The 25901-nt window shown below is 42.0% G+C and overlaps 2 protein-coding genes across 6 annotated transcripts in view; one reads left to right on the top strand and one right to left on the bottom strand.

Moving 5' to 3' along the window:
• Positions 1–3947, top strand: part of Gpsm2 (G protein signaling modulator 2) — a 42760-nt gene extending 38813 nt beyond the window's left edge. For both annotated transcript variants that reach the window (XM_036189725.1, XM_036189724.1), the window contains 3 exons: positions 1168–1321; positions 2296–2513; positions 3201–3947. In XM_036189725.1, the coding sequence (XP_036045618.1) occupies positions 1168–1321; positions 2296–2513; positions 3201–3425 (597 nt within the window). In that variant the 3' untranslated portion in view covers positions 3426–3947. The remainder of the gene's footprint in view (positions 1–1167; positions 1322–2295; positions 2514–3200) is intronic.
• Positions 3948–4211: 264 nt separating this feature from the next.
• On the bottom strand, positions 4212–24469 carry Clcc1 (chloride channel CLIC like 1). Of its 4 annotated transcripts, XM_036189726.1 has the most exons (12): positions 24413–24469; positions 21526–21667; positions 21021–21122; positions 18269–18376; positions 14188–14409; positions 13598–13738; positions 11302–11395; positions 9596–9693; positions 9048–9194; positions 7806–8147; positions 6112–6382; positions 4212–4516 (listed from the first exon to the last, which is right to left on the bottom strand). In XM_036189726.1, exons 2-11 carry the CDS (start codon positions 21652–21654, stop codon positions 6134–6136), a joined length of 1632 nt encoding a protein of 543 aa, XP_036045619.1. In that variant the 5' UTR covers positions 21655–21667; positions 24413–24469; the 3' UTR covers positions 4212–4516; positions 6112–6133. The 4 variants fall into 4 exon arrangements, with proteins under 4 accessions (XP_036045619.1, XP_036045622.1, XP_036045620.1 ...); XM_036189729.1 differs by lacking the exon at positions 24413–24469 and adding an exon at positions 24342–24406 and having other exon boundaries at positions 4212–6382; XM_036189727.1 differs by lacking the exon at positions 24413–24469 and adding an exon at positions 24074–24331 and having other exon boundaries at positions 4212–6382.
• Between the last annotated feature and the right edge of the window lie 1432 nt (positions 24470–25901).

The raw sequence follows: 25901 nt of genomic DNA, 5'->3' as shown, positions 1-25901 counted from the left end.
CAAAGTTCAGAACTCAGTACTGTGCCGACACAGGCTGATGCTTTCCTACCCCACCTCTACCTTCCCATCCATGTCCTGTAAACCATCCTTTAGAACTGTATTTATCAGTATAAAGCATCTCCAACATGCAAGTGCCTGTTCATGTTTAAAAGAGCCAATACAGATGCATGAGACTTTAGCTAATTTACTTACTCCTTCTTAGACCTATAACATTTTGTGTGTACTGTAATTTTGTTGTTATTGTAATACTTATGGAAATCAATTGCTTGCTTTAGACATTACATGCACCATTCAGGTTGGAGCACTCCAAATAAAAGGCCCCCTTCTTCCCTCAAACAATTGAAGTTTTTTTCCGGGTCTTCAAATCTCTAATAAAAAGGACTTTGGAGGGGGAGGGAGAGTTTCCTGAGGATTTATGCATTGGATCCCTAGCACTGGTGTTCCCCATATGGGAAAGAAACTTGGAGAGTGTTACGTTAGGAAAATATATATGCCTTTCCAGTTTATAAAAACTAATTCACTTCAATTCTGTTGTGGAGTCATAGAGCCTGGAGTGCCTCCATGTTGCTAACCCAGCAGCATGGTGATGTTCCATTCTGACAAGACCACATGCATACAGGCAGTCTACACCATATCATGTAGCGTAGGCATGTAGTGGGTTCCTCCACTCACCTCGGTCTGCATTTCTCAGATCCTAGCCCCACCACCAACTGGCAGGACTGCGCACAGTGGTATCTGTAACATTCCTCTGGAGACGGAGGTGTTTTTTTCTTGCAGTGATTAAATCTAGGGCCTCAAATACGCTGTGTAATCTACCACTGAGCTACAGCTACATCTCCAGAACTTCTGCCAAGTTTTATTTGGGACACTCACCAAGTTGGCCAGACTTGGCCTTGAACTTGTTGCTCTTTCTGCCTCAGTTTGTAAGAAGCTAGGATCATAGTGGTGATGTCCAAGCCAAGCTTTAGATATATTACTTTGGCCTAAGAAATACAGGAATTAAGTGATTCTTGTGGGGTCACTATGGAGCATTTTATTACCAACATTGCCACTGCGTTCTTTTTGTTTTTAATCTTTCCCTTATGCATGTGATTACATCATGATGTTCACAGATGACCTAAGGATAAAGGAGGGATAATTAAGCATACTACATGTTCTTTGTTTTAGAGAGTCAGTGCAGACACTATTGGAGATGAAGGATTCTTTGACTTACTGAGGCGGTTTCAAAGCAACAGGATGGACGACCAGAGATGCTCCTTCCAAGAACACTGTCGCACAACATCCACAGCAGCTTCCTCTACTACCCCCAAGATGACGAAAGGTAAACCATCTCACCACTCCTTCAGGGTTAGTTCATTTGTTTATCTGAGGCATAGCCAAGGCTGGCTTTGAACTCCTGATCCTCCTGCTTCCCTCCCAAGTGCAGGGATCACAGACAACCATCATGCATGCTTTTCCCCAGGTAAATAGTTGTCTTTGGTACTGTCATTTCAGTAAAAGATCCCATAACCCTAGCATGTGGCACTGAGACAGGAGTATTTAAGTGAATTCAAAGCCAACAGGGCCATTAGATAGGGAAACCCTGACTCAAGAAAAAAAGGCCACTGCTAAGTGGTAGAGCATTTGTCTAATTTAGTCCCTGCATCTGCAGCACCACACAAACACACGAGGTAGTTATTTACATAGTACACACATATGAGGCATATATTTCATATGAGATTTAGAAGTCTAAAATACATTACTTATATTGGTATATTTCTCTACTAAAAGATGATTTCTACCATAGACTAAGATTGGCCAGTCTCAACCAGGTGGTGGTGATGTACACCTTTGGTCCCAGCCCTTGGGAGGCAGAGGAAGGCAAATCTCTGAGTTGGAGGCCAGCCTGGTTTAGAGTGAATTTCAGGACAGCCAGAGCTACACCCTGGGGGGGGGGGGTTGAGGGGGGGACTGGCCAGTCTTTTAACTCTTTAGTTCACTAAATGATCCCCGCCAGACACTGGAGGAAACAAAACAAGACATTAGATGAAACTATTATCAGGAAAGACCACCACCATTTGTTCACCTTCTGAAACCCAGCCCCATACCTCAGTGATTTTTGGGTAAGGACTACATAAATAGAGGAAGTGAGATCTGAGTACATCCGAAGCACCTGGGAACCCACCGTTCCCACCCTGCTGGGAAAGGTCACGAGTGACAATGCCCTGCAGGAGAGCAAGGTGAAGGAGAACAGTGTGCATACAGGTGTTTCAGCATTTAACATTCCCGTGTTTGTCCTTTCCCACCCGTCCACAGCACCGTCAGTCTCTGTGGTGTCCCCCAACACAGATGAGTTTCTAGATCTTCTTGCCAGCTCACAGAGCCGCCGTCTGGATGACCAGAGGGCCAGTTTCAGTAATTTGCCAGGGCTCCGTCTGACAAAAACCAACCATCAGTCTGTACTTGAGCGCCTGATGACAAATGACAAGAAGGAGCCTGATGAAGACTTCTTTGACATCCTTGTGAAGTGTCAGGTAAGTGTCCACACATTCCCTCTGTAGATTAGCTCAGGCTGCTTTGGCAGTGTTCAAATACTTGTGAAGGGCTCACTGGCTCAGGCCATTATTACTTGCTTGCCTATACTCAGAACACCATTGAACACCACTGATGTTACAGGTGCAATGTGAGATATCAAGGATGCTCTTGCTTTTGCATTTTAGTGGGAAGATAGAGGGCAAATGTGTACACTGTGCCAGAGACAGGCAGTGGTCCTTGCTGTGAAGAAGGGTAAAGGATGAAGGGCAGTGGGTGACCAGGATGGATAGTGACTGGGGAACATCGGTTAGGAAAAATCCTTCAGATTGCCATTTTAGACTGTGCAAAGAGCTTCAAAAGTGTAATCTAGTGACTATAGTGGGGGCCTGGCCTAGGTTCTTTTAGAAATGTTATACACAAACCCTGTACCGACTGGGCAGTTCTTACTGACAGCTCATACTTGGAGAGTTGCCCTTGCAATTCACTGTCAGGGGGCTTGTGACCAGTTGTGACGGAATGACAGACTTCTGAGGCCCACTTCTCCGTAGTACAGTACAATTCTCATTCTACCAAGTCTCTGAAGAAGGCCACCAGAAAGGCTTATACAGATCCAGCTGTGACTGACTCTACAGCTTGGCACTGGCCTCCCCGGTCATGGCGTTTTAATTTCTTCTCTCCATCTTTAGGGGTCCAGATTAGATGATCAAAGATGTGCTCCACCACCTGCTGCCACAAAGGGGCCAACAGTCCCCGATGAAGACTTTTTTAGCCTCATTTTGCGCTCTCAAGCTAAAAGAATGGACGAACAAAGAGTTCTTTTGCAGAGAGATCCAAACAGAGACACTGAGTTTGAACTAAAGGAACTTTTGCAAAATAATGCTTTGTTGGAATTTAGGCATTCAGGAAAGTAATTAGCAAACCACTAGATGCTGTGGTATTTCCTACTAAAGACTAGTAGTCCCTTTGGAACACTGCAGGGAAACTTAACCATTTTCCTAAGGAGGAACCTATACAGACAGCACTGTAGGTACCATATTTTCAGGGTATAAATGCTGAAGTGCTCAGGGACTGACCTTCTTGTAGACGTTTGTTTCAGGGCAGAATGTCCTGTAGGTGCTCCAGCAAACTTACTTATTAGATTCCTTGACTAGCATTTGTAAACTAGGAATTTAAATGAACCCTACATTAGAATTCAGTCCTCTTACTGAGGTCATTTTTTTAAGGATCTAATTGACAATGACTTTTTTACACTTACCCTTGAATATAGTGGATTACATTGTTTATTGAAAATAATGTAAATGTCCTATATAAAGAAGATGAAAAATAGTCAAAGTCATAAAATTCTAGTTTCTTTAAGGAAACTATATTCAATATATTTTTAGGCAGAGCCAGTGAGGAAACTCTGAAATAAGAAATAAACTACTTTTAGCATGCTTTGGGCTGTTTGTCTCTTTACATAATACTGCTATATAGACTTACTGTTGAGAAAACCATGTGGTTTGGTTAAAACCGCAAACTATATAAGCAGAGAACACATGGAAACTCACAGGAGCATGCAGGCACTGGTTAGGCCCAGCCTCATCCAATCTACTACCATGCATTTATAAGGCAATGGTCTTCTGGCCTGCATTTGGGGCAGATATTTTTCTTACAAGAAAATTCATTTAAGAAAGCAAAGACTACATACCAGATCAAAATAATGTAAAAATAAGTGTTTATTTTGTGTTTACAGTGGTTCTTAAGACCCTGTACGCATTCAACATTTATTCCATTTTAAAAAGTGCTTTAACAGCTACCTACCCTGTTCTTAGTTTCTTAAAAGCCAGTTACAATATGCTTTCACCTCAGTGACAGACACTTGCTAGTCAAGTGGAACACGCCTTCTCTTTCCTGCAGTGCACTGCCCTTGCTTTAGTCAAGTCCTCCTGAACTGCTGTAACCACTCAACAGCAGCATGCCGCTTCGCTAGCTGTCAAGTAAGACTCCATTCCCAAATGGGTATCTGTAATGGAAAACACAAAGATGAGATTGTAAAGGTTTTTTTTTGTTTGTTTTTTGTTTTTTTTTTGAGATTGTAAGTATTTTTAAGTGTTCATTTTTGGATTAAAAGCAATCAGTAGTGCTAACAGTACTGCCTTTCCTGTTAGGAACATCTGTTACAGGAGGTATTTCTCTTTGGACTCATACCAGAACTCAAAGGACAGTTCCCACTTTGGGAGTGCATTTACCAGTTAGGGTAAATGGGTCCAGTCCACAGAGATAACGGCTTTTATCTATAGATGTTCAAAGTCTAAAGCTGCATGCACCCTTTCATCCATTCAGTACATGTCTGCTATAGTACTGTCTTAATGCAAAATCCTTTTGTTTTGGAGGGGAGAATTTTTACCTTCCTGAGGAAATACTAAAGAAAGTAATGCTGACATAATAAAATTAGTTTTCCAGATACCCAAGTATAAAAAATGGGGGAATAGCATACATTTGTATGTAAAAAAAAATCAAAGTCAACTGCTCTGAATGTCCTTGCTGAAATAGCCTTGCCTGATAATTTCAAGACTTACTTGAGTGGTATCACTGTTTGGAAAGCAGCTGAATAAAACGTGCAGTGTGCACATGGTTACAACAAAGCTCACCCAAGTGTCCATACAAGAACCCATAGCTAGATTGCTATCATTTCCAGAGTCTCTTGTACTTACAGCTTTCTCAACAGTTTCTAGCTGAAACTCAAACATTGTAAATGACAATAACAATTCCTTCCTGGGGCAGAAATGGAAATGTCCCTTTAAAAAACCAAGAGCGATGCTATCAAAGACTGATAACTAGGGACTTGTACAAAATAGATAAATTGCTTTTTTTTTTAAAGGTTTAAAATGGAGAATGCATCTTAAAATCACAAAATGTTGATTTAAAAAATGTTGATTGACAATCTATCCACAGTTAATACATCTTGTTCCCTATCTACAGCTCTCTGAAAACCAGAATTGCATTTAGCCAAGACAATATGGCTTGCCATATAAAAACTGACTAGCATCAATTGCTAGGTTCTGAACATGGGAACTTGGTCTTTATAAAACTTGCACCTCATGGTAGAGAATAAAGCCATTGTCAGAGTCACCGGTGAAGTGTGAAACTGAAATACTGATAGAACCAGACCATCCTCAAGTTGTTCTAGTGAACCTAACGTAAAATGTGTGACAAGGAAGCCTGGTAACCAGCAAATCACCTTGTTCTGCAGGTGGCCTACCTGAACATGGATCACACTCTGGGGCTGAGGCAGTTGCCAGCCTGCATTAAAAACCCTTTGCAATGTAAACACTGAATCTAAATCAAAATCAGCCAACAACTCTGAGTAAACTAGGTTTCACAGGCCCTTCCACCAGCTAACATGCACTCTGTTAACACAAACACACTGTAATTAAGGCGACTGGATGACAGTGATATCGCCAGAGCATCCATCTAAAAAACATACAAAACCCTGTTCTAAAGTTAGGAGATACAAATTAATAGCTAAGAGATTCTAATGGTCTGTAAAATTATTAAAGTTGGCAGCTTTGTAGTAAATTTCAGCATATTTTAGGGAAGGATGAGGTGAATACAGACTTTAAAGGTGACTTCATGTTTCTTAGCCACACGGGCTGCTGACAGGATCGGTCCCGCATGCTGCAACTCCTGGGCTGTGTGTGGCACCTCCCTGTGGGCTGCACGCAGAGTCTAGCTTCAGTGGGGCCTTCTCCGCTGTGGGTGAGCCTTCTGTGGTCCCTGCAACTTGGCCAGAGATGGCCTCGGCAGACTGGCTGTGTTCTGTTGAGGTGCTTTCTTCTGGGAGTCCACCAATCTCTTTGAGGTTTGTATGCACGGTGGATGATTTATGCTTTAAAATACAGAATTATACTTTAACTATTTAATAAAATATAAAGGTTTCATTGTGCTCCAAACATTTCAAAATCCTGGTTCTAGAGCTGCTTAATTAATTAATTAACTAACTAATTAATTAAAGCACTAAGCCTCACAGAATATAATACTTAAGGTATTGTAGGTGGTCTACTGACCCTGCTTAGGAGAGGTCAAGAGGATTGGCTACCAGTAATGCTGCCTCTTCCTGCCTGGTAAGAATAAATGTTTATTGAGCCTGTTTTAAGTTCTAGACGCTGGGAATATAGAAGGAGCAAAACAACAAAGACTGCTCCCATAGGAACCCGCACTTCAGTGTGGGAATGAATCAGATGGGGTACAGAGTATTACATTTGAAGTACAGGCTACATAGAAAAAAAAGGTAGGTGCTCGATAGATTCTGATCAGATGGCAGATTCAATTAAGATGAAGTGAGTAGAGGTGCTTGAGCCCACACACAGCACTTTAAACAGTGAACAACAGAGGCAGAATGAGCCTGGAGAGCAGGAGGTGATCAGTAGGGGGCACATGTGGGCACAGCAGAGTAGGAGTTTCCAGGGCCACTGTGGCTTTCCCTGCCGTTTGGGAAGTCGCTAGAGGGGTTAGAATGAGTGGCAGGTGACCAACAGCTATCAACGCTGGAAGGAATGGTCTCAGGTTATCATTAACGTCCATACAAGAACCCATAGCTAGATTGCTATCATTTCCAGAGTCTCTTGTACTTACAGCTTTCTCAACAGTTTCTATCTAGCTGAAACTCAAACATTGTAAATGACAATAACAATTCCTTCCTGGGGCAGAAATGGAAATGTCCCTTTAAAAACCCAAGAGCGATGCTATCAAATGTAATGCAGTGGCCTAGCATGTGTGAGACCCCAGTTCAAGGCCAGGACTGCTGATAAACAAAAATCAACACTGAAGAGCTCGTCATCCTGCAGGTAAAGTCCAGTCCTGCCAACCGAGCTTTGGCCTTCTTGAACACTGCAGAACCGACAGGGATTCTGTGAAGAGCCAGGGCACGCAGGGCTTCTGATCCTGCCCGCCTCCCCTTCAGGCGGGCCAAAAGAGCTCTGCAGCCAGTCCACTAACACTCGTAGGCCCTCAGTGAGGCCTTCTCTCTACCTTGTCAAAAGCAGAAGTGTCAGTCAGACTCACTGGCTGGCTTCCTGTTTGTTTTCACAGAAATACCTACCACCTGTTGTAAAGAACACGGTTAAATCGTATGTAACATAAAAGGTAAATCTCATTTTCTGAGGACGCTGGACCAGTGACAGAACTGAGAGGGGATAACTAATCATCCCCTGGTGACTTAGCTGACAGAGGGTAAAGAATAAACACAGATCTGTAAGAAGCTCTTGGGCCGAGAATGAACAGGCAGCAAAATAAAACAGTTGCTAACTTACGCTGGGTACCACTTGTGGATGCTCTGGCGCCTCTGTGTCAGGTAAGTCAAATGCCCGGAGCACTTCAGGGCTCTTGTTGCCAGTGTGAAATCTCCTATCAACGTCTCTCTGTCTCAACACATCTCTTTTATACGCATGCGTTTTGTCATAAGGGCCTTGCTCGATGGAGCCAGCTTGGCCCCTGTAAGAGAAGTCTGCATCACCTGCTCCACCCTGGAGTCTATAGTCAGGCTCCTTCTGCCGTCGTCTGTCATCTGGCTCAAGTGCCCGGGGAGCTTCTCTTTCAGGACCACCCAAGTGTCTCAGCATGGGAAATGATGTTCCAGCACCATAGCAGAAGCTCTGTAAGGAAAAAGACATTCTGAGGAGTTAGTAACTGACAGGTAATGAAGTAGGAGCTATTCTATTCAGGATTTAAGAAAACCGCCTTAGTATTGTAGATATGAAATGTTAATTTCACTCTTTAATGAAAAACTTCTTTAGACTAGAGGCCAAAGCAGCCAATGAAATGTACTAAATAGCTCAATATTAAGTAAACATTTCAATCAGCTTGACACACCTGAATACATAACAAAGTTATTCTTAGACCTAGACATTTAAATCAGAGTTCTAGAAATTTAAATTTCAAAGCCTGGTCATTGCTCATGTTTCTATTCATACTCATATAAGGCAAATGATGAAAATTATTAACCTCCGACTTTCATAATCAATCATGCACCAAGGCAAAACCCAAAAGACAAAATTCAGTCAGTGCACACAGCATTGTAATTCCAAATCCCCGGAGTCTTCATTTTTGATTCAAGCAGCAAGTGCTTTGGGAAGGTCATGGCCATAAACAACAGGATGCTGAACCAACTGTGGGAGAACGAGCAGTACTCTTAATAAACACTCTTCTTGGACCACCCCTAAACTGCTGTTCAGTACACACATCCACTCCTACACCCTTTCTGTTCTGCTCTGCAAAACTCAGATTGGAATCAAAAGATTTCTCTCCAGCAGAATCAATCGACCAATTTCCTGAGTATTCAAGTTAAAGTTAAAAAGAAATTATTCTAAATCATTGCTATGGTGCCTACAAACCATAAGAACTACTGATTAGAGGAATATATATAAAGTCTCAACTCATTAAAAATCACCTTATACCTCTGAGCACAGTATCATTAATCCAAAGAAGTCTAATGATTTTAAATTGCCTTCTTTCTCATAAATCACAGTCTTGTTAATATCAGCAGGTGTACTAACCAGGACAGCCAATGCTATAATCACCAGCACCGGAATCTGCAGGAGCACCGGAATCTCCTTCATGAGTGCTTTAATGAATTCACCCGTTCCTTTTCCAATATGCTTTAACGGTTCTGTTACAAAGTTCGTGAATGTAACAGCCAGGGCCTGAAACCAAAGACCAGAGCTACTTAACTTCTTCCAAAGACGAGACATCCACACGTAAAATGTCACTGTGCATAGAGCTCAAAAGACACAATTTGAGATGCACATGTGTGTATATATATATGTGTGTGTGTGTTCTGAGGTTTGTGTATGTATATGTGTGTTTTGAGAGTGGGTCTCTCCTACAGCTCAAACTAACCAACCAGGCCTTGACCTCTGTCTTCCCACCTCTGCCTCCCAAGTGCCAGGATTATAGGTATGCTTCCACGCCCACCGAAATTCGATAACCAATGTTTAATGGAAGTATTGTTTCCATAGGAGGAAGGTTTATTATTAACCCTATCAATCCTTTATAAAGGCAAAGAATTTGTGATACTGTTATTAATATAAAATATTTTCTATACCTTTGTTGGCGGAACCAACCAAATAGGGTTGATTAATAAGAGCTCATAGTACTTTTGACATGGGTCATCCTTATAGGTCCACGAACTTCTAAACCATTCTATGTAGAGAAACAGACAAAACAATCAAGGAAAAACAAAGTTGCATTTCGTTCACAATTAAGATTACTTCGATTTTGATCATCCTTGCCCACCCACTAGCAAATTGAGTTGTTTATATTTAAATAGACTCTCTGTAACGTTAATTATTTCATATCAAGTCCAAAATCATATTTTCAAAATCCATTCAAATTTGACAGATTTTATGAAGACAAAAAAAAATGTCTTAGATTTCCAAAGGGTAAATAATTTTTTTATACACACAAGTAAACATAAGTAAAACTGAGACATGTGAATAAAATTAGTAGTCAGTTAATACCCTGGCTCAATGGTGTATGTACTGGTGTAGCTGTGTAAATGTTGTAACTGGGGGAAAATACCTACTAATCTCTAATTAGCTGGTAAAATTTCACTCTGAAAAGTCCACCCTGACCAAGTTTTCAGACAGAGTGGTCTCCTAATCGTTCTGACGCAGCCTCTGCATATTTGGAAACTGGCCTGCACTAGAGGAGGCACGCTGTCCCCTGAAGCCAAGCTGAACTGGTTGAATCCCACACCTGAAAAAGGGGGGTCAACAGGGGCTGCGGTGGGCTCAGTGGTTAAGAGTACTTGGAGCTCTTGCATGATACCAGATGCAGGTCTCAGCGCCCACATGGTGGTTCACAATCATCCATTAACTCCAGTTCCAGGGGATCCGATGCCTTCTTCTGCACTCCTTGGGCACCAGGCACACATGTGGTACACAAAAATACATGCAGGCAAAATACTAAACACACTAAATAAAAAAAATCTAAAAAAATTTTTTTAAGTTAATTCTGGCACCTACTTGTAGAATCTACCTGTGTGAGTCACTACAGACTTGTGTTTATAAAGTATCTTTGAACCATAAACCATTTTAATCTCGATTTCGACAGTTACAGTGGTCAATGCTAATGAGAATTTTTACAAAATCTGGAAGGATAAACAAACTTTCACTTAATTTAAAAAACAAAACTAAATTGTAAGAAAGCAAAAAAAAATAAAATAGTTTGTCAATCTAAGGAGATTAAAGCTAAAATCACTCCTATTCTATCTATACTCTATTTACTCACTTTTAGTAAACTTCTGCTACGGACCTAGAAAATGCTGTGGGCTAGGTGATGAAAAGGGAGCCTGGGATCCCTTTGGTCTACGCAGGAGACTGAAGACATCCAAACCACGATGCACTCAGCACGTCACTACTGTTGAAACTTTAGAATGTATGTTTTCTTTGCTTTTGTTTTGTTTTGAAAAAGGAATAAAACCTAGGGTGTTTCACAAGATGGGCAAGATTCTACCATAGAATTACATCCCATCCCTTTCATTGTGAGACAGGGTCTTGCTCAGCTGCTGAAGCTCACCTCAACTGGAGCCTCTGGAGCGACTGGACTGCTGCCGCTCTCTCCCCGGCCCTATCGCATACACCCTGCCCACGGTCCTCTCATGCCAAAGACTCGTGGGAAGCCTCGTCTGGCATTCCATCATTTTGTCATTACTGGTGGGTTTTGGTTTTTTCTCTCATTCTCAGAAATTATAAATAAAAAATAAAAATGACAAATTACTTATAAATGACAAATAAAAAAACACCTTACCCCAGAGGCTTCCAGTCCAATCCAGCTTCTCAACACATACATCATCTAATGGCGCCATCTTGGCAACGTTAGCCTGATGCTGAGCAAAAGCTACCTGACAGAAGGAAGGGAGGTAAAGAAAGCAAGCCGACAGTGAAGGCCTGGCCTGCACATCCCGCAAGATTTATCCCAACGCTTTCGCTATCCTCTATCCAAGCAAGACTTTAATGTTGCTTTTTGTAAAGTTTTGTAAGTGTTTTGAGGCCAGTCTCACTGGCTGGCCTGAAACTCACTCTGTAGAGCAGGCTGTCCTCCTGCCTCTGCCTCACTAAAGCTGGGATTAAAGACACACACCACTATATCCAGCCTAAATTAAGGAAAACAGCATTTGTAAAGACTGGTTATTTTCAGCTCATGGAAAAGTACTTTTTTTTTTTTTTGAGACAGGTCTTTTATATTCCAGGATGGCCTTACCATGGTAGCTGGAGATGACCTTGAACTCCTGATCCTCTTGCTTCTACCCACCAAGCACTAGGATTACAGGTGTGCATTACCACACCCAGCCAGAAAAGCAGTCTTTTTCTTTTTAAAGATTTATGTATTTATTATGTATACAGTGTTCTGTCTGCATGTACGCCTGCTTCCCAGAAGAGGGCGCCAGATCCCACTAGAGATAGTTGGGAGCCACCATGTGGTTGCTGGGAATTGAACTCAGGACCTCTGGAAGAGCAGCTAGTGCTCTTAACCTCTGAGCCATCTCTCCAGCCCCCCAAAAGCAGTCTTAATGCAATAAAAAGGTTTAAAAAAATAATAACTATAATGCCTCACACTATCTTTGTACATAATTATGACGAAGGAAGACTTCTCTATGAGGTTTTCGGTGTTGCTGTTTTATAGGACAGGGTTCTCTGTGCAGCCCTGGCTGTCCTGGGAACTCTCTCTGTAGACTAGGCTGGTCTCCATCTCATAGAGATCCTCCTGCCTCTGCCTCCCAGTGCCTCCCAAGTGATTAAAAGGCATATGCCACCACTGCCTGGCAAGACTATTTTGAAAAGGAATTCATTGGGGGGGGGGGGGGGGCGCGTGGCGGTGCCGCACACCTGTAATCCCAGCACTGGGGGGCAGAGGCAGGTGGATCTCTGTGAGTTCGAGGCCAGCCTGGGCTACAGAGCGAGTTCCAGGAAAGGTGCAAAGCTACACAGAGAAACTCTGTCTCGAGAAAAAAAAAAAAAAAAAAAGAATTCACTTATACTTCATGCCATGACTGAAAATAAACAATTCAAGTTCTTTTATAGTTCATGATAAAATGGTGTTTTCCTCTGGGTGGGTTTAACATAAATGACTACTATCCAAACCTGGCTGAAAAAACTGCACAGGCATTAATCATGTCAGCTATTTATTTCCCCAGCACTTAGACTGTATTAGGTATAAGGACTCACATGATTTCAAGCACTGAGAGGCTACACTTCGATTACAGGCAAGTGCTAACTGAGAGGAGGGGTTTCCAGACCCACTCATCTCGGGGCAGGTGCACAGTTCTCGAAAACCACTTTCCCGGGGAACTCACTAAAGTGACGAACACTCCACCAGGACCCATGTGCTAATGTGTAAGAGATTTGTTTCAGGACCACAGGGTAAAGGAAATGTAACCCTGATTTCATCAGAAGAACTCAATGTCAGCAAGACTGAAATTAAAATGTCCCTTCAGGGATTATACTATTCTGTTAACAGTAGTCCTTTTAAATTTCTACAATCTTATTACAATTTTGAAAGATAATTAAGATATCGGAAAAAAGTAACTCAAAAATATCAACAGGCCAGTTGTAGCATATGCCTTTAATCCCAGCACCTGCAAGGCAGGTAGAGTTGAGTTCAAGGCTAGCCTAGTCTACTACAGAGACCCTCTCTCAAAAAAGTAAAAATGGATAAAAATTCAACAATGATTACTTAGAGTTTTAAAAGTTAGTTGACATGTATCTTTGTTTTAGAGTTAATATTTTCTATCATAATTATGGTGTCATTTCTAATAGAATAAAAGCTCATTTCCCAACTTGAGTTTTTAAAACATGCCCATTTTGCTCTGTGATGGCCAATAGTAAGCAGGTGATAAAAAGTTGAACTACTTTTCCTCAGACCTCCTAAACTACATGTGGCTGATAATTACCAATTTATTTATTCCCACTACTGATAATCCAATCACTGTCTTCAACCATATCTGAGGCAAGACTGCTCTAAGAGTGGATTATAGTCTCCAGTTACTATGAATTTACATTTAACTAAAAAACAAAAAAATGAAAACAAGCCCCAAACTTAATACCTTATATAGATATATCCAATTCCATCCCAAACTGAAGAGAAAACTGATGATAAAAACCCGTCTCAACTGCGTGTACCAGCGAACATATGTCCACAGCTCCGTAGCCACCAAGACCACAATGCAGAGCAGACACAAGAGTACCTTAGAAACAGAGATGGGGATCAGAAACATCGCTAAGTGTCTTCCCCACCCAAAAAAAACCAAAAACAAACAAACAAACAAACAAACAAAACAAACCAGAGATCAGTTTAAAAAAAGGGGGGGGGGGGCTAGACTTGGCCAGGGAGGCAGCTCAGCAGGTTAATGCACTCGCCATCAATCCTGATGAGCTGAGTTCAATCCCAGGACCCACACAGCAGAAACAGGACTAAATCCCCAGGCTGTCCTCTGACCGCTGCACATACCCTCATACATACATAGTATGCACACTACATGAATGAACGTCATTTCTAGACTCAAACAAAATTCTTTGTACAACTTCACTGATTATTCACCCTCTCACAAGGAATTAAGAACAGGCTCTCAACTGTGCTGGCATTTTGGAAGTATTTTCTCAACAGAAGCTTCTATGTTACCTCATCTCACCTTACCATAAACACATTGTATGGGTCCACTCCAAAGGAGTCTTCAAATCGCCACTTCCATGCTTCTGAATCATGATACTTAAAATTGATTAAAATATCACTTAATGCATCATCCAAGGCGCCTGGCTTCCACTCTTCTCCACGGAGGAACTTCTGTATCTCTAATAGTGTTTGTCTTGTAAGGAGAATCTCAGCATCATAACGCATATCAACTTTGTTTTCATCAGGCTGCATCAGTTACCAAAAGACAGACAACAGAAATATAATTGTATTATTACATTATTCAACGAGACATTAAGTTTAAAAGCGGTCTGGGCCAAATATGATTTCACACACCTGCAATCCCAGCTCTCAGGAGGATGATAAAAAGAACTTCAAGTTCAGGGTTAGCCTGGGCTACATACTGAGACCTTATCTCAAAAAATAAGGAACTCAATAAGGTGTAAATAGTTCTAGGTGCCAGCACCACTAAAAAAAGTGTATTAGGGTTGGGGATTTAGCTCAGTGGTAGAGTGCTTGCCTAGCAAGCGCAAGGCCCTGGCCTGGGTTCAATCCTCAGCTCAAAAAAAAAGTGTATTAATTTGTAATATTTCATAAGTATATTATAAACTCCTCAAAGGTGAGCATGAAATCCAAATACATGTAAAACACACTAAAAACATGGCAGAGGCCAGGCGGTGGTGGTGCACACCTTTAATTCCCAGCACTCGGGAGGCAGAGCCAGGCGGATTTCTGTGAGTTCAAGGCCAGCCTGGTCTCCATAAGCAAGTTCTAGGAAAGGTGCAAAGCTACACAGAGAAACCCTGTCTCAAAAAACCAAAAAACAAAGAACAAAAAGGCAGAAATCTCAAACAAAGATACCAGATGCTTCTCTGAGGCAGCAGTTGGTCTCTCTGTATGAAGTTCACAGGCTCTACAAAGCCACTCAAAAGTGCTGTCCCACAGTCCTACAAGAAACACAGGGGTAGGTGCCTGTGGACCCCTGGTCTCAACACTTGTCAACTCATCAATATATAACTTTGTCTCTGTTGACACCTTAATTAGAAATATTCGTGACTCCTGACCATGGCCGTCAGTCCTGTCATTCATCTGGGTGAAGTTTGTGTGACATGTTTTCTGTGGGGCACGCCATGGGCCTTTTGCATTAGGGACAGTAAGTGGCACTTCACATCTGGGAGCCATTTCAAATGATGAAATTACCTTAAACAAAGAAATCCCTCCCTATCCTGAAGTGTGGAAATTGTAGCATATAATAGGCCACACTAAACTGCAGGAATAAAAACATAATCTGCAGTATTGGACCTGAAACAAAGTGGCCAAGTTTTGTTGCCTTATCCTGCCTTAGCAAACCCAGGACCTTGCACATGCTAGGTCAGTGTTACCACTGGGCAGTAACCTTAGCTCCGATTTTTCATCCATCCATCCATCCATCCATCCATCCATCCATCCATCCATCCCTCCCTCCCTCCCTCCCTCCATCCATTCTCCAGCACTGGCACATGTACAAGAATGACCACAGAAATACCTCAAGTAGGGGATGGTGAGATGGCTCAGTAGAAAAGCACTTGCTCTGCAAGGGCGAGAACCTGAGTTTGGATCTCCAGCGTCCACATTAAAGCCAGCTGTGGTGGTGCAAACCCACAATCTTACCCAAGAACATGAGACAGGATCCCTGGGGCCTGCGGGCTGGCTAGTCATGCCCAATGGCTGAGCTCCAGTTCAGTTAGAGACTTCGCCTCAGAAAACAGGGTGGAGAGTGATTGAGGATGACACCCCAAACTGATCTCTGGCCTTCCCATTGTGAACACACACATACACATACACACACACACACACTTAAAAAAATGAGCAATTTTTTAAAATTACCAAGTATTGATTTTGATATGACAAATTTTAATAGATAAATTCACAAACATGAAAATTGCAAAGAATAAAGACAGACTGTATCTTTATGATTCAATTTATGAGTTCTATTTGCTGACACAATTTTCAGACAGCCTAAAACTTATAGCAAGTCAAATAAACATTTAAAAATGATTTAAAAATAAAAATGTTTCCTTGAAATAGAAAACACTATCTCTTTCCCAGTGCAAGTTCACTCAGAGAAATCACTGTAAGCAACTGACATTCACTGACCAGTTGACATATAATTTGGATTTAATTTGATTTTGAGACAGAGTCTTGTTAAGAAACCCAGGATGGGGTTGGGGATAACTCAGTGGTAGAGTGCTTGCCAAGCAAGCACAAGGCCCTGGGTTCGATCCTCAGCTCAAAAAAAGAAAAAAGAAACCCAGGATGGCCTCCAACCAGTGATCCCCCTGCTTTAGACTCCCCAGCACAGGGATTACAGGTGTGTGCCACACAGGAATTACAGGCATGTGTCAGTACACCCAGGTTTTATAGTCTGGATGTCCAATGTCACCTAAAGGTCCACGTGCTAAGGGCTTGAAGCCCAGGGCACCACTATAGGGATGTGGTCGAACCTTTAGGAGGTAGGATTCAGTGGGAGGAAGTTAGGAGCATGTCCTTGAGAGGAATTATGGGACCAGTGCTCCTCTCTCCTTTACTTTTGCTTCCTAGCCATGACATGAACATCCACCACATGTTTCTAGCCATGAATATCTGTCACACCTACTAAAGGCCAAGTCTCGGACTGGAGTGTCCAAAACCACAAGCCAAAACAAAACTCTTTCCTCTTTTTTTTTTTTTTTTTTTTTTGTATTTTTGTATTTTTGTTTGTTTTCTGTTTTTGAGACAGGGTGTTATGCATCCCAGACTGGCCTTGAACTTGCTATGTAGCCATGGATGACTTTGAAATTCTGATCCTCCTGCTTCTACCTCCTGAATTCAGGGATTGCAGGCATGCATGCCAATGCCTGGTTTATGGCGTGCTAAGGATGGAAGCCAAGGCTTTGTAAAAGCTAGGCAAACACTATGAACTAAGGGTCCTTTCTTTGTTAACTATCTCAGGTATTTTGTTATACTGAGAAAAGACAGCCTAATACTACAAATAGGAATCTCCTGTGCTCACTTTGGCTGCCCATATATTACAACTGGAGTGATGGAGAGATTTGTACAAACCTTGCAAAAGGATGACATGCCTATTTCCTATTTTTATTGACTACATAGGATTTTGTCTCAAAAATAAACAAGAAGTTAAACCGGTGACCTGCTTTTGGTGGCTGGAAGGCATGGCCAGATCAAACAAAAGTCTGTCTCCAAACCCTAGACCAATGCTGGTGACATTAACAAAAATACCTCATGTGCCTACAAATAAGCTTTGAATATACTTCTCAGCTTCTGGCTAAGAATGAGTGTAAAAATGAGCTTTGTAAGTATAACATAAAATGCAAAATTATAAGTTTTCATCACGTCTTGATTCCCCAAACTGAAACAGTGATTCTAAAAAAGATGAAATAATAAACAAACGAACATATGGGAAATTGGAGCTAGGGTTACTGCCAGGGGGTAACACTATGGCCCAGCATGTGCAAGGCCCTGACTTTGCTCTCCAGCACTGCAAAATAATACAAGGAACTCTCACCACCATAAGTAACACATGTGCAGGATACACAATCCACAAAGGACCTACCACAATAAACAGCAAAGAGAAAGACTACTTAGAACACATTTTCTTGTCCTCAAATGATGATTCTATACTTTATGGCTATGAAAGTATGGGAACAGGAAAATGAGGAGAAGGGTTCCGACAGGATTGTCTCCCTATCTCCTCAGGTCCACTAGAGGACCCCAGTGGGACTGATAGAGCTAATCCTCAGGGTGGTCTGCCCTGCTTGCCTTCCACTGGCACCACTGTGCTGCTGGCTGGTTCCTACAGTCTCGAATAAGAGCTTTTAGGAAAAGGCTGAAAAGCTTATTTTCTGTTAGAGTACAATGATGCTTATTACTTCACTTTTTTTTTTTTGGATACAGGCTGGACCAGAACTTGGAAATTCTCCTGCCTCAACCTCCTGAGTGCTAACATGACAGATGTGTGTCACATGCATGGCACAACTTCTTATATTATGTGAAACAAATAATCAAAGTATCTACTACAACGAATAGCAGCAGGTCATCAAACACTTACAAGTCCAAGCTTGCCAGCTTCAATTAAAATCTTATTTAAGTATCTCCTAAAAACAGGATTACTTTGACTTTCATAATCTTCCATTTTCTTCTTTTCACAGTCATCAACCTGTAATCAGACAATAAAGTCAGTATCATTAAAGACTAATGAGAAGGTCAAGTTCTAGTGCTGTGAAATATTATTATTATTATTGTTATTATTATTATTTTTGGTTTCTCTGTGTAGCTTTGTGCCTTTCCTGGAACTCATTTGGTAGCCCAGCTGGCCTCGAACTCACAGAGATCCTCTGCCTCCCAAGTGCTGGGATTACAGGTGTGCACCACCACCGCCTGGCCCGTGAAATATTATTTTAAGATGTGTTACATTCGTTTATGCTGTGGAACATTTGTTTAATGATGCAAAGATGTATTGCATTCTTTTAGGGTGCATTTGTTTAACTCTGTGAAGCTGTGTTACTTTGCCTGTTTAAAACGTCTGACTGATCTAATAAAGAGCTGAACAGCTAATAGCTAGGCAGGAGAGAGGGATAGGCAGGGCTGCCAGGCAGAGAGAATAAATAGGAGGCAAAATCTAGGCTTGAGGAAAAAAAAAGAGAAAAGGAGAAGAACAGGAGGACACCAGAGGCCAGCCACATAGCTAGCCATGGAGTAAGAAGGAAAGAAATATAAAGAAAGGTAAAAGCCCAGAAGCAAAATGTAGTTAAAAAGAAACGAGATAATTTAAGTTAGAAAAGCTGGCTAGAAACAAGTCAAGCTAAGGCCAGACATTCAAAAGTAAGAATAAGTCTCCATGTATTTGTGGTGATACTGTGTTCCCCAAAATATCATGCACCCTAATAAACTTATCTGGGGTCAGAGAACAGAACAGTCATAGATAGACAAAGAGGCCAGAAAATGGTGGCACACATGCCTTTAATCCTAGCATTCTGAAGGCAGAGATCCGTCTGGATCTCTGAGTTCAAAGCCACACTGGAAACAGCCAGGCATAGTGACACACGCCTTTAATCCCAGGAAGTGATGGCAGGAAGCAGGAAGGTATATAAGGTGTGAGGACCAGGAACCAGAGCCTGGTTAAGCTTTTAGGCTTTTAGCAGCAGTTGGCTGAGATCCATTGGGATGAGGACACAGAGGCTTCCACTCTGAGGAAACAGGATCAGCTGAGGAGTTGGCGAGATCAGGTCAAGCAGTGGCGTGTTCCGCTTCTTTGATCTTCCAGAATTTACTCCAATAGCTGGCACTAGGTTTTTATTAATAAGACCTTTTAAAATTCATGCTACATGTATTTACTTGGGAGGGCCCCCAAAGAGTTAAAAAACAAACAAATAAAGAAACAAACAAGCGACATTCTAGCTTGGTGAAGCTATGTTAAGACAAACATCTGGTTGCTATTTTTTGTTTGACAATGTATAGGATTTACTGTAAGTATGCCTAAAGGGCAAGTTAGCAAACAGAAGCCCCCACAGAGATTGACTGGGACACAGGTGGACCTCAATTAACACTCTTACTGTCTCACAAGATGGACACAGCTCCCATTCACTCTATCTACTCACTGCCCCTTATCCTCACCTATAAAAGTTTCACATCTATCTTTTCTCCTCATCCTCATCACTGTGCTACTTTGGACCATCAGCACCTTTGCACCTTCTCAAGGACCACATGATAACCTCCCTCCCCGGTCCAGGCCCTTTCCATGCTGCAACCATGGAATCTGTCCGCACAACCAACAGAGAGGTTAGCACAGTGACCAGAGGATACACTCAAATCCCTTAACATCCTATTCCCTTTTAGATAAACTCCACATTTAAAAAAGAGAGAGGAAAAGCTGGGCAGTGGTGGTGCAAAGGGAGGTGGATCTCTGTGAGTTCAAGGCCAGCCTGGTCTACAGAGTGAGTTCCAGTACAAGCTCCAAGCTACACAGAGAAACCTTGTCTCAAACAAACAAAAAACAAAACAAAACAAAAAATTTCTTCAAGCTTGAAAAGAAGAGCTACCCACACTAAATTGTAACCACCGGTCACATTTGGAAAATTGTTACAACCTTTAATAAGTCATCTGACTCATCTGCTCACCTGCTACATCAATGGTGCAGCAGTATGGCAGGTGATAACAATCAAGATAAAAATCTATTCCTGTACCAACAAGTTTATAATCTCACAAATAATTATAATAAATGTTATTACAAAAATAGTAAGTACTATTTTTAAAAACAAGATGTAACTAAATTATATCGATAAAAATATGTAATTGTATAGAACACAAAAACATTACAAATATAAAAATTAGCAAAGGCAAGAAAACAAGTAGCTGTCTTAGTTAGGGTTACTACTGCTGTGATGAAACACCATGTCCAAAGCAACTTGTGGAGGAAAGGGTTTAATTTGTTCCACATCACAGTTCATCACTGAAGAGTCAGGACAGGAACTCAAGCACGGCAGGAACCAGGAAGCAAGGGCTGATGCAGAGGCCATGGAGAGGTTCTTTACTGGTTTACTCTGCCGGCTTTCTCATAGAACCCAGGACCACCAGCCCAGGGTGGCCCCACCCACAATGGGCTGGGCCGTCCCCTCCCCATCAATGCTAATTAAGAAAATGCCCTACAGGCTTGCCTACAGCCCCATGTTATGGAGGCATTTTCTTAACTGAGGTCCCCTCCTCTCAGGTGACCTCAGCTTATGTCCAGTTGACATAAAACTAGCCAGCACAATAACTTAAAATAAATAATATTTAATTTTAAATGGAAAAAACAATCAAACCTTGTGAGTTAAAGAATCAAGTCTGAGCAAACAGTCTGATAATTCCTCGGCATTTGACAAGTCAGGGCTCACTTCCTTTTTCTCAGATGTACCATATTTCACCTAAATCAAAGCAGAGATTTTATTCTTTATGCTTGAGTTGTAAAAACAGGTTCCAGTGAATAAAGACTACAAGCTCAACTATAGTTTTATGACTTTGCTTCTTAAATTCTTCACTTGCATCAAATCGCCAAGAAGTAAGACTCAACGATACACGCTAAGAACCAAAACTAAATTGGCTTACTCCTCGATGGGCATTACATCCAAATTCAAACAGAAATAACCAGAGGAAGAGTGCTTGTCTATCATCGTAAGGCCCTAGGTCCAGGCCCCAGGATGGAAGCAAAGGGGAAAAGTATCAAGAATGTACCTTGCATGACTGCTAATCATTTATAAAACACAACAAAACAGGACTATTCCCACCATGATGGACAGGGTCTTACCAGTGCACGTAAAGAATAAATACCTGAGATTTCCTCATTGTTCCTGAAGCGGCATCATAATTAAGCATATCTGTGGGGTCAATCCAGTCATCATCATGAGCATGAGCAGTTATTGGCAAAAGACATCCACAAAGGAGCAGCAAACACAGCATCCTGAACAAGGCTCTTAAGAAAGCAATGAAATACTAGTTTTTACATAGTTTTTTCTTTAATAAAAATCACCTCCTTCAAGAGTTAACATTTTCTGGATAAAGAACATAAAGAATGTACATGAAGTTAAAAAACAAACCAGTAAAATGTCTTGGGGTGTAGCTCAGTTAAAAGCACTTGACTAGCAAGTACAAGGCCATGAGTTCAATTCCCAGCACCTCATAAACCAGGCATTATAGCTCACTTGTAATCCTCACACTGAGGAGGTAGATGCAGGAGGATCCAAAGTTTAAGGATCCTTAGCTACATACTGACTTGGAGACCAGCCTGGGATGCATGATACACTCTTTGTTAAAAAATGCAATAAAATGGTATTCACATCTAAATACATGCATATGCAAAGTGGTCTCATTAAAATATAGGCTTTTTTTTTTTTTTACAAGGCACCGTCAATTCCCATCAACCACAAGATGGCTCACAACCATCTGTCTACAATAGGATCTGATGCCCTCTTCTGGCATGCAGGCATACATGCAGACAGAGCACTCATACATAAAATACATAAATAACTAAAACTTTTAAAAAACAAGTCATGTCAGAAAAATTCATGCAACAAAAGCCAAGAGGCCCCAGAAGAAACCAAGCAAGACACACCTTCATCTCCGCCTTCTTAGCCTATAGAACTGTCAGAAAACTGTTACTTAAGCTGCCCTGTTTACGATACTTTGTTATGGCAGTCCTAGAAAACTAATATGGACTTCTTTAGACATAAAAGATTAGACGTCTACAATCCATAAGCTTCTTTTATGATCACAGGAATGACTCAAACATAGAAATATACTCAACTAACTGATATTTTTAATGCTTTATATGCTTGAAAATATAAAATCTAAATTAACATCATTTTCTACTCTGGAGACAGAAAAACTGAATAACTTTTATTTCTAAAAAAGAAGAAATAGAGCCTTCGAAGGACTACATGCAGAAGAACGTGGGGACTTAACTAGAGGAAGAGGCAAGAAAGAAAAAAAAGCAAAGTGAAGACACCAAGAAAAGGGCTGGAGAGATGGCTCAGTGGTTAGAAGCACTGGCTGCTCTTCCAGAGGATCCAGGTTCAGTTCCTAGCACCCACATGGTTCCAGGGAATCTGACTTCCTCTTCTGTCCTCGGCAGGTACAACATGCACATGGTGCACATGGTACACAGACAGGCACTCAGGCAAAACATCCATAAACATTGAAAATAAAAATAAAGGGAATTAAAAAAAAAAAAAAGAAGAAGAACCAAGGAGGGGCTTGGTTGAAAGAAACAAGTATTCATCATATTCAGCATTTCAAAGAAATTCAGTAAAGCCTGAGGAAAAGTCACTGGATGAGTTAATTCACTGACTATTTACTAAAAGTGAGTAATAGGGAAAGACCTAATTCTAAATAGTTAAGAATTAAGTGAGAGTATATAAACTGAATTGAGGCTCTGAAAAGATGGGAGTTTATACAATCAAGATTCAGGAAAGGTACCCTGAATGCCTTCTTCATTAATAGCACGAATGAAAAGGAAGACCAACTTTTTCAAATAAACAAGGGAGGTTAGGGTGGAGGTAGTGGAGATTTAGAAATCCAAAGCAGAGGGTACTATACAAAGGAAGGTGATTGAAAGCCTGCCAACCATCACTCACAAAGTCACGCCACTGGAACCATGTCACTTTCTCCAATAATGGCCAGCAGAGTTAACCAAGACTACAGAATGATTACAACGATGGGAGACCAGAGGGTCAGGTGCCACTGCATAATGAGCTGGGAAATCAAAAAGCTGGGGAGGAGTATGAAAGAAAACATAATCAGATGGGGAATCCAAGCCCTCCTGTGCTCATTAACTTACGGCTAGAACTCTTTGGAAGAAACAAAAGAATAGAGCCGATCTCGCACTTCCTCCAAAGCTGCCTCTAGAACTGCTGCAAGCTCATTTTAAAGGAAGTTTCTGACCTAGAGCCAGCCTGAGCTGCATAAAGAGACTGGCTCAAAAAGCAACAAAACACCATAAAAAAAAAAAATCGTGTGTTTAGTTTATCGAAAGAACCTGTGTTATTCTACAGCTTGTCAGTGGACACTAGTCTGTTTCTACCGCTTTTACCACCTTCTTTCTGGTTTTTCGAAACTGTTTCTCTGTGTAGCCCTGGAGGTCCTGGAACTCACTCAGTAGACTTGAACTCAGAGATCCGTCTGCTGAGTGCTGGGACTAAAGGCGTGCGCCACCTCGGACCCAGCTGAGAATTTGTATTTCTAACGCGTGTCTGGGCATACATTAGAAATACTTCAGTGTCACGGAGAAAACCGGACTTGTTTTCACACCCAGTCATAACACACACGCTTACGCCCTCTGCGAACTTTATATACTCAAATTAGATCTGGAATATATATATACCTTCTCCAGCCAATAGTTGTTGCAGACTATGCCTAGTTTTCAGGAAAAACACGAGCAGGAAGCTCTTTCCCTAAGCCGGGCCGCTCAGTATTCACAGGGCCACGGAAGGTGAGGCAGGGGAATGACTGGCCGGAGCTATCTGCCGGCCTAACACGGAGCAGGGGCTCGCCACAGGCCCAGGCCCCGACGCCGGCCCGACGCCTCCTCCCGCACCGCCTCCCACGCAGCCCCGCGGGTCACCCCGACACACCGGAGCGCGCCCACTCACTTCCACGGTCCAGCCTGCCCACCCAGAGCGACGGCGGCCAGCCCGGACGCGGAAGACCGCGAGCCGCCTACCTCTGACGCCGGGCGTTCGCGCCGGGCTCCAGCGCCGACTCATCGACTCACTCGGCCCGCGGCTGTGCGGCCTTCCCGCGCGCGCCACTGATTGGCTGAGCCGGGGGGCGGGACCGGGGGGCGGGACCGGGCGGGCCTCGCTCCTCGGCTCTGAAGTTTGGGCTTTTCAATTACCCAACCACCAATTCAGTTCGAGGAATCTGTCGGGAGGATCTCAAGTGCGTTAAAGGAATACAAAGTACATTTTCTTACTATTAGTTTGTTTTTATATGTTCGACTGTATAGGGTTTGCAATAAAACCAAAAATATATCGAGCATAATTTTCTTAAGATTTATTTTATGTGCATTGTTTTGCTTGCATGTATGTGTGAGAGAACCAGACAGATCTTCTGGAACTGGAGTTACAGACAGTTGTGAGCTGCCGTGTAGATGCTGGGACTTGAACCTGGATCCTCTGGAAGAGCAGCCAGCGCTATTAACCGATGGGCCAAATCTCCAGCCCCAAGCATCATTTTCTAAGTGGAAGGTAATGAATAACTATAGTCCTACATTGAGGCAGGCAAATGGGAGTTGGCACATTATAGAGCATTTGGATGTAAGGTTTGTTTTGTGTTTATCTTCAACTTCTGGCTTTGCAATATTAAAAAACTCATCGAAGAGGAACCCCACCCCACTCCAGAAGTGGCTACAAAAATTAACTGGCAATGAATTACTGCTGGTATATAATTCGGTGTTCTTGGGTACATATATGTTGTTTACAACTTTTAAAGATTTTTTTTCATATTTTTTAGATTTATTTATGTATGAGTACTTCCCCTGTGTGTATTTTATGTTACCTGTATGTCTCATACCCAGGGAGGCCAGAAAAGGGGGCCAGGTCCCATGGAAATGGAGTTATGGATGTTTGTGAATCACCATGTGGGTGCAGCATGGGATCTAAACTCGCTAAGCCATCTCTCTGGCCCCAAGATTTATTTTATGTTTAATTATGAATGTGAGTCAGTGCATGTGAATTCAGGTGCCAGCAGAGGCCAGAGACATTTACCTTAGAGGTAGAGTTATAGATGATTGTGAGCCACAAACCACAGGTGATGGCTAGCCAAACACCAAACGTGGGTCCTCTAGAAGAGCAGTATGTTCTTTTAACAGCTAAGCCATCTCTCCAGCCCTTGTGTCTTTTGCTGGTTGCCCACCAGATCTAGTTGGTAAGATTCTGTTGCTGGAGAAATCACATGCATAAGTCAAACTGGAACTGAACTGGAAGTTTACTCTGGGTTAGTTAGCTTTCATAGCCCCAGAGGGTGCTATAGGCTGCTAGAGAAGTCATCAACAGTCTTTCTTGTCTTACTAGGGACCTTGTGCTACCCCTTCTGACCTCCCAGGCAAGATGTGCCCATTTTGCAATAGTAGCAAGCTGCTAAGTGGGTCGCCAGCCTCTTTCTGATTTGATTTGAGGACAGAATTCATACCTGGCACAGTAGACCTAGAC

This window comes from Onychomys torridus, chromosome 6, assembly GCF_903995425.1.
Source record: "Onychomys torridus chromosome 6, mOncTor1.1, whole genome shotgun sequence".
Lineage (NCBI taxonomy): Eukaryota > Metazoa > Chordata > Mammalia > Rodentia > Cricetidae > Onychomys > Onychomys torridus.
This window is presented reverse-complemented; position numbering and strand designations above follow the sequence as displayed.

Coding starts and splice junctions, on each gene's coding strand:
- Clcc1 (XM_036189726.1), bottom strand. CDS start 21,654: ATGCTGTGTTTGCTGCTCCTTTGTGGATGTCTTTTGCCAATAACTGCT. Junction 21,123..21,525: donor GAACAATGAGGAAATCTCAG/GTATTTATTCTT, acceptor GCTTTGATTTAG/GTGAAATATGGTACATCTGA. Junction 9,694..11,301: donor TTGGACTGGAAGCCTCTGGG/GTAAGGTGTTTT, acceptor TTCTCTACATAG/AATGGTTTAGAAGTTCGTGG.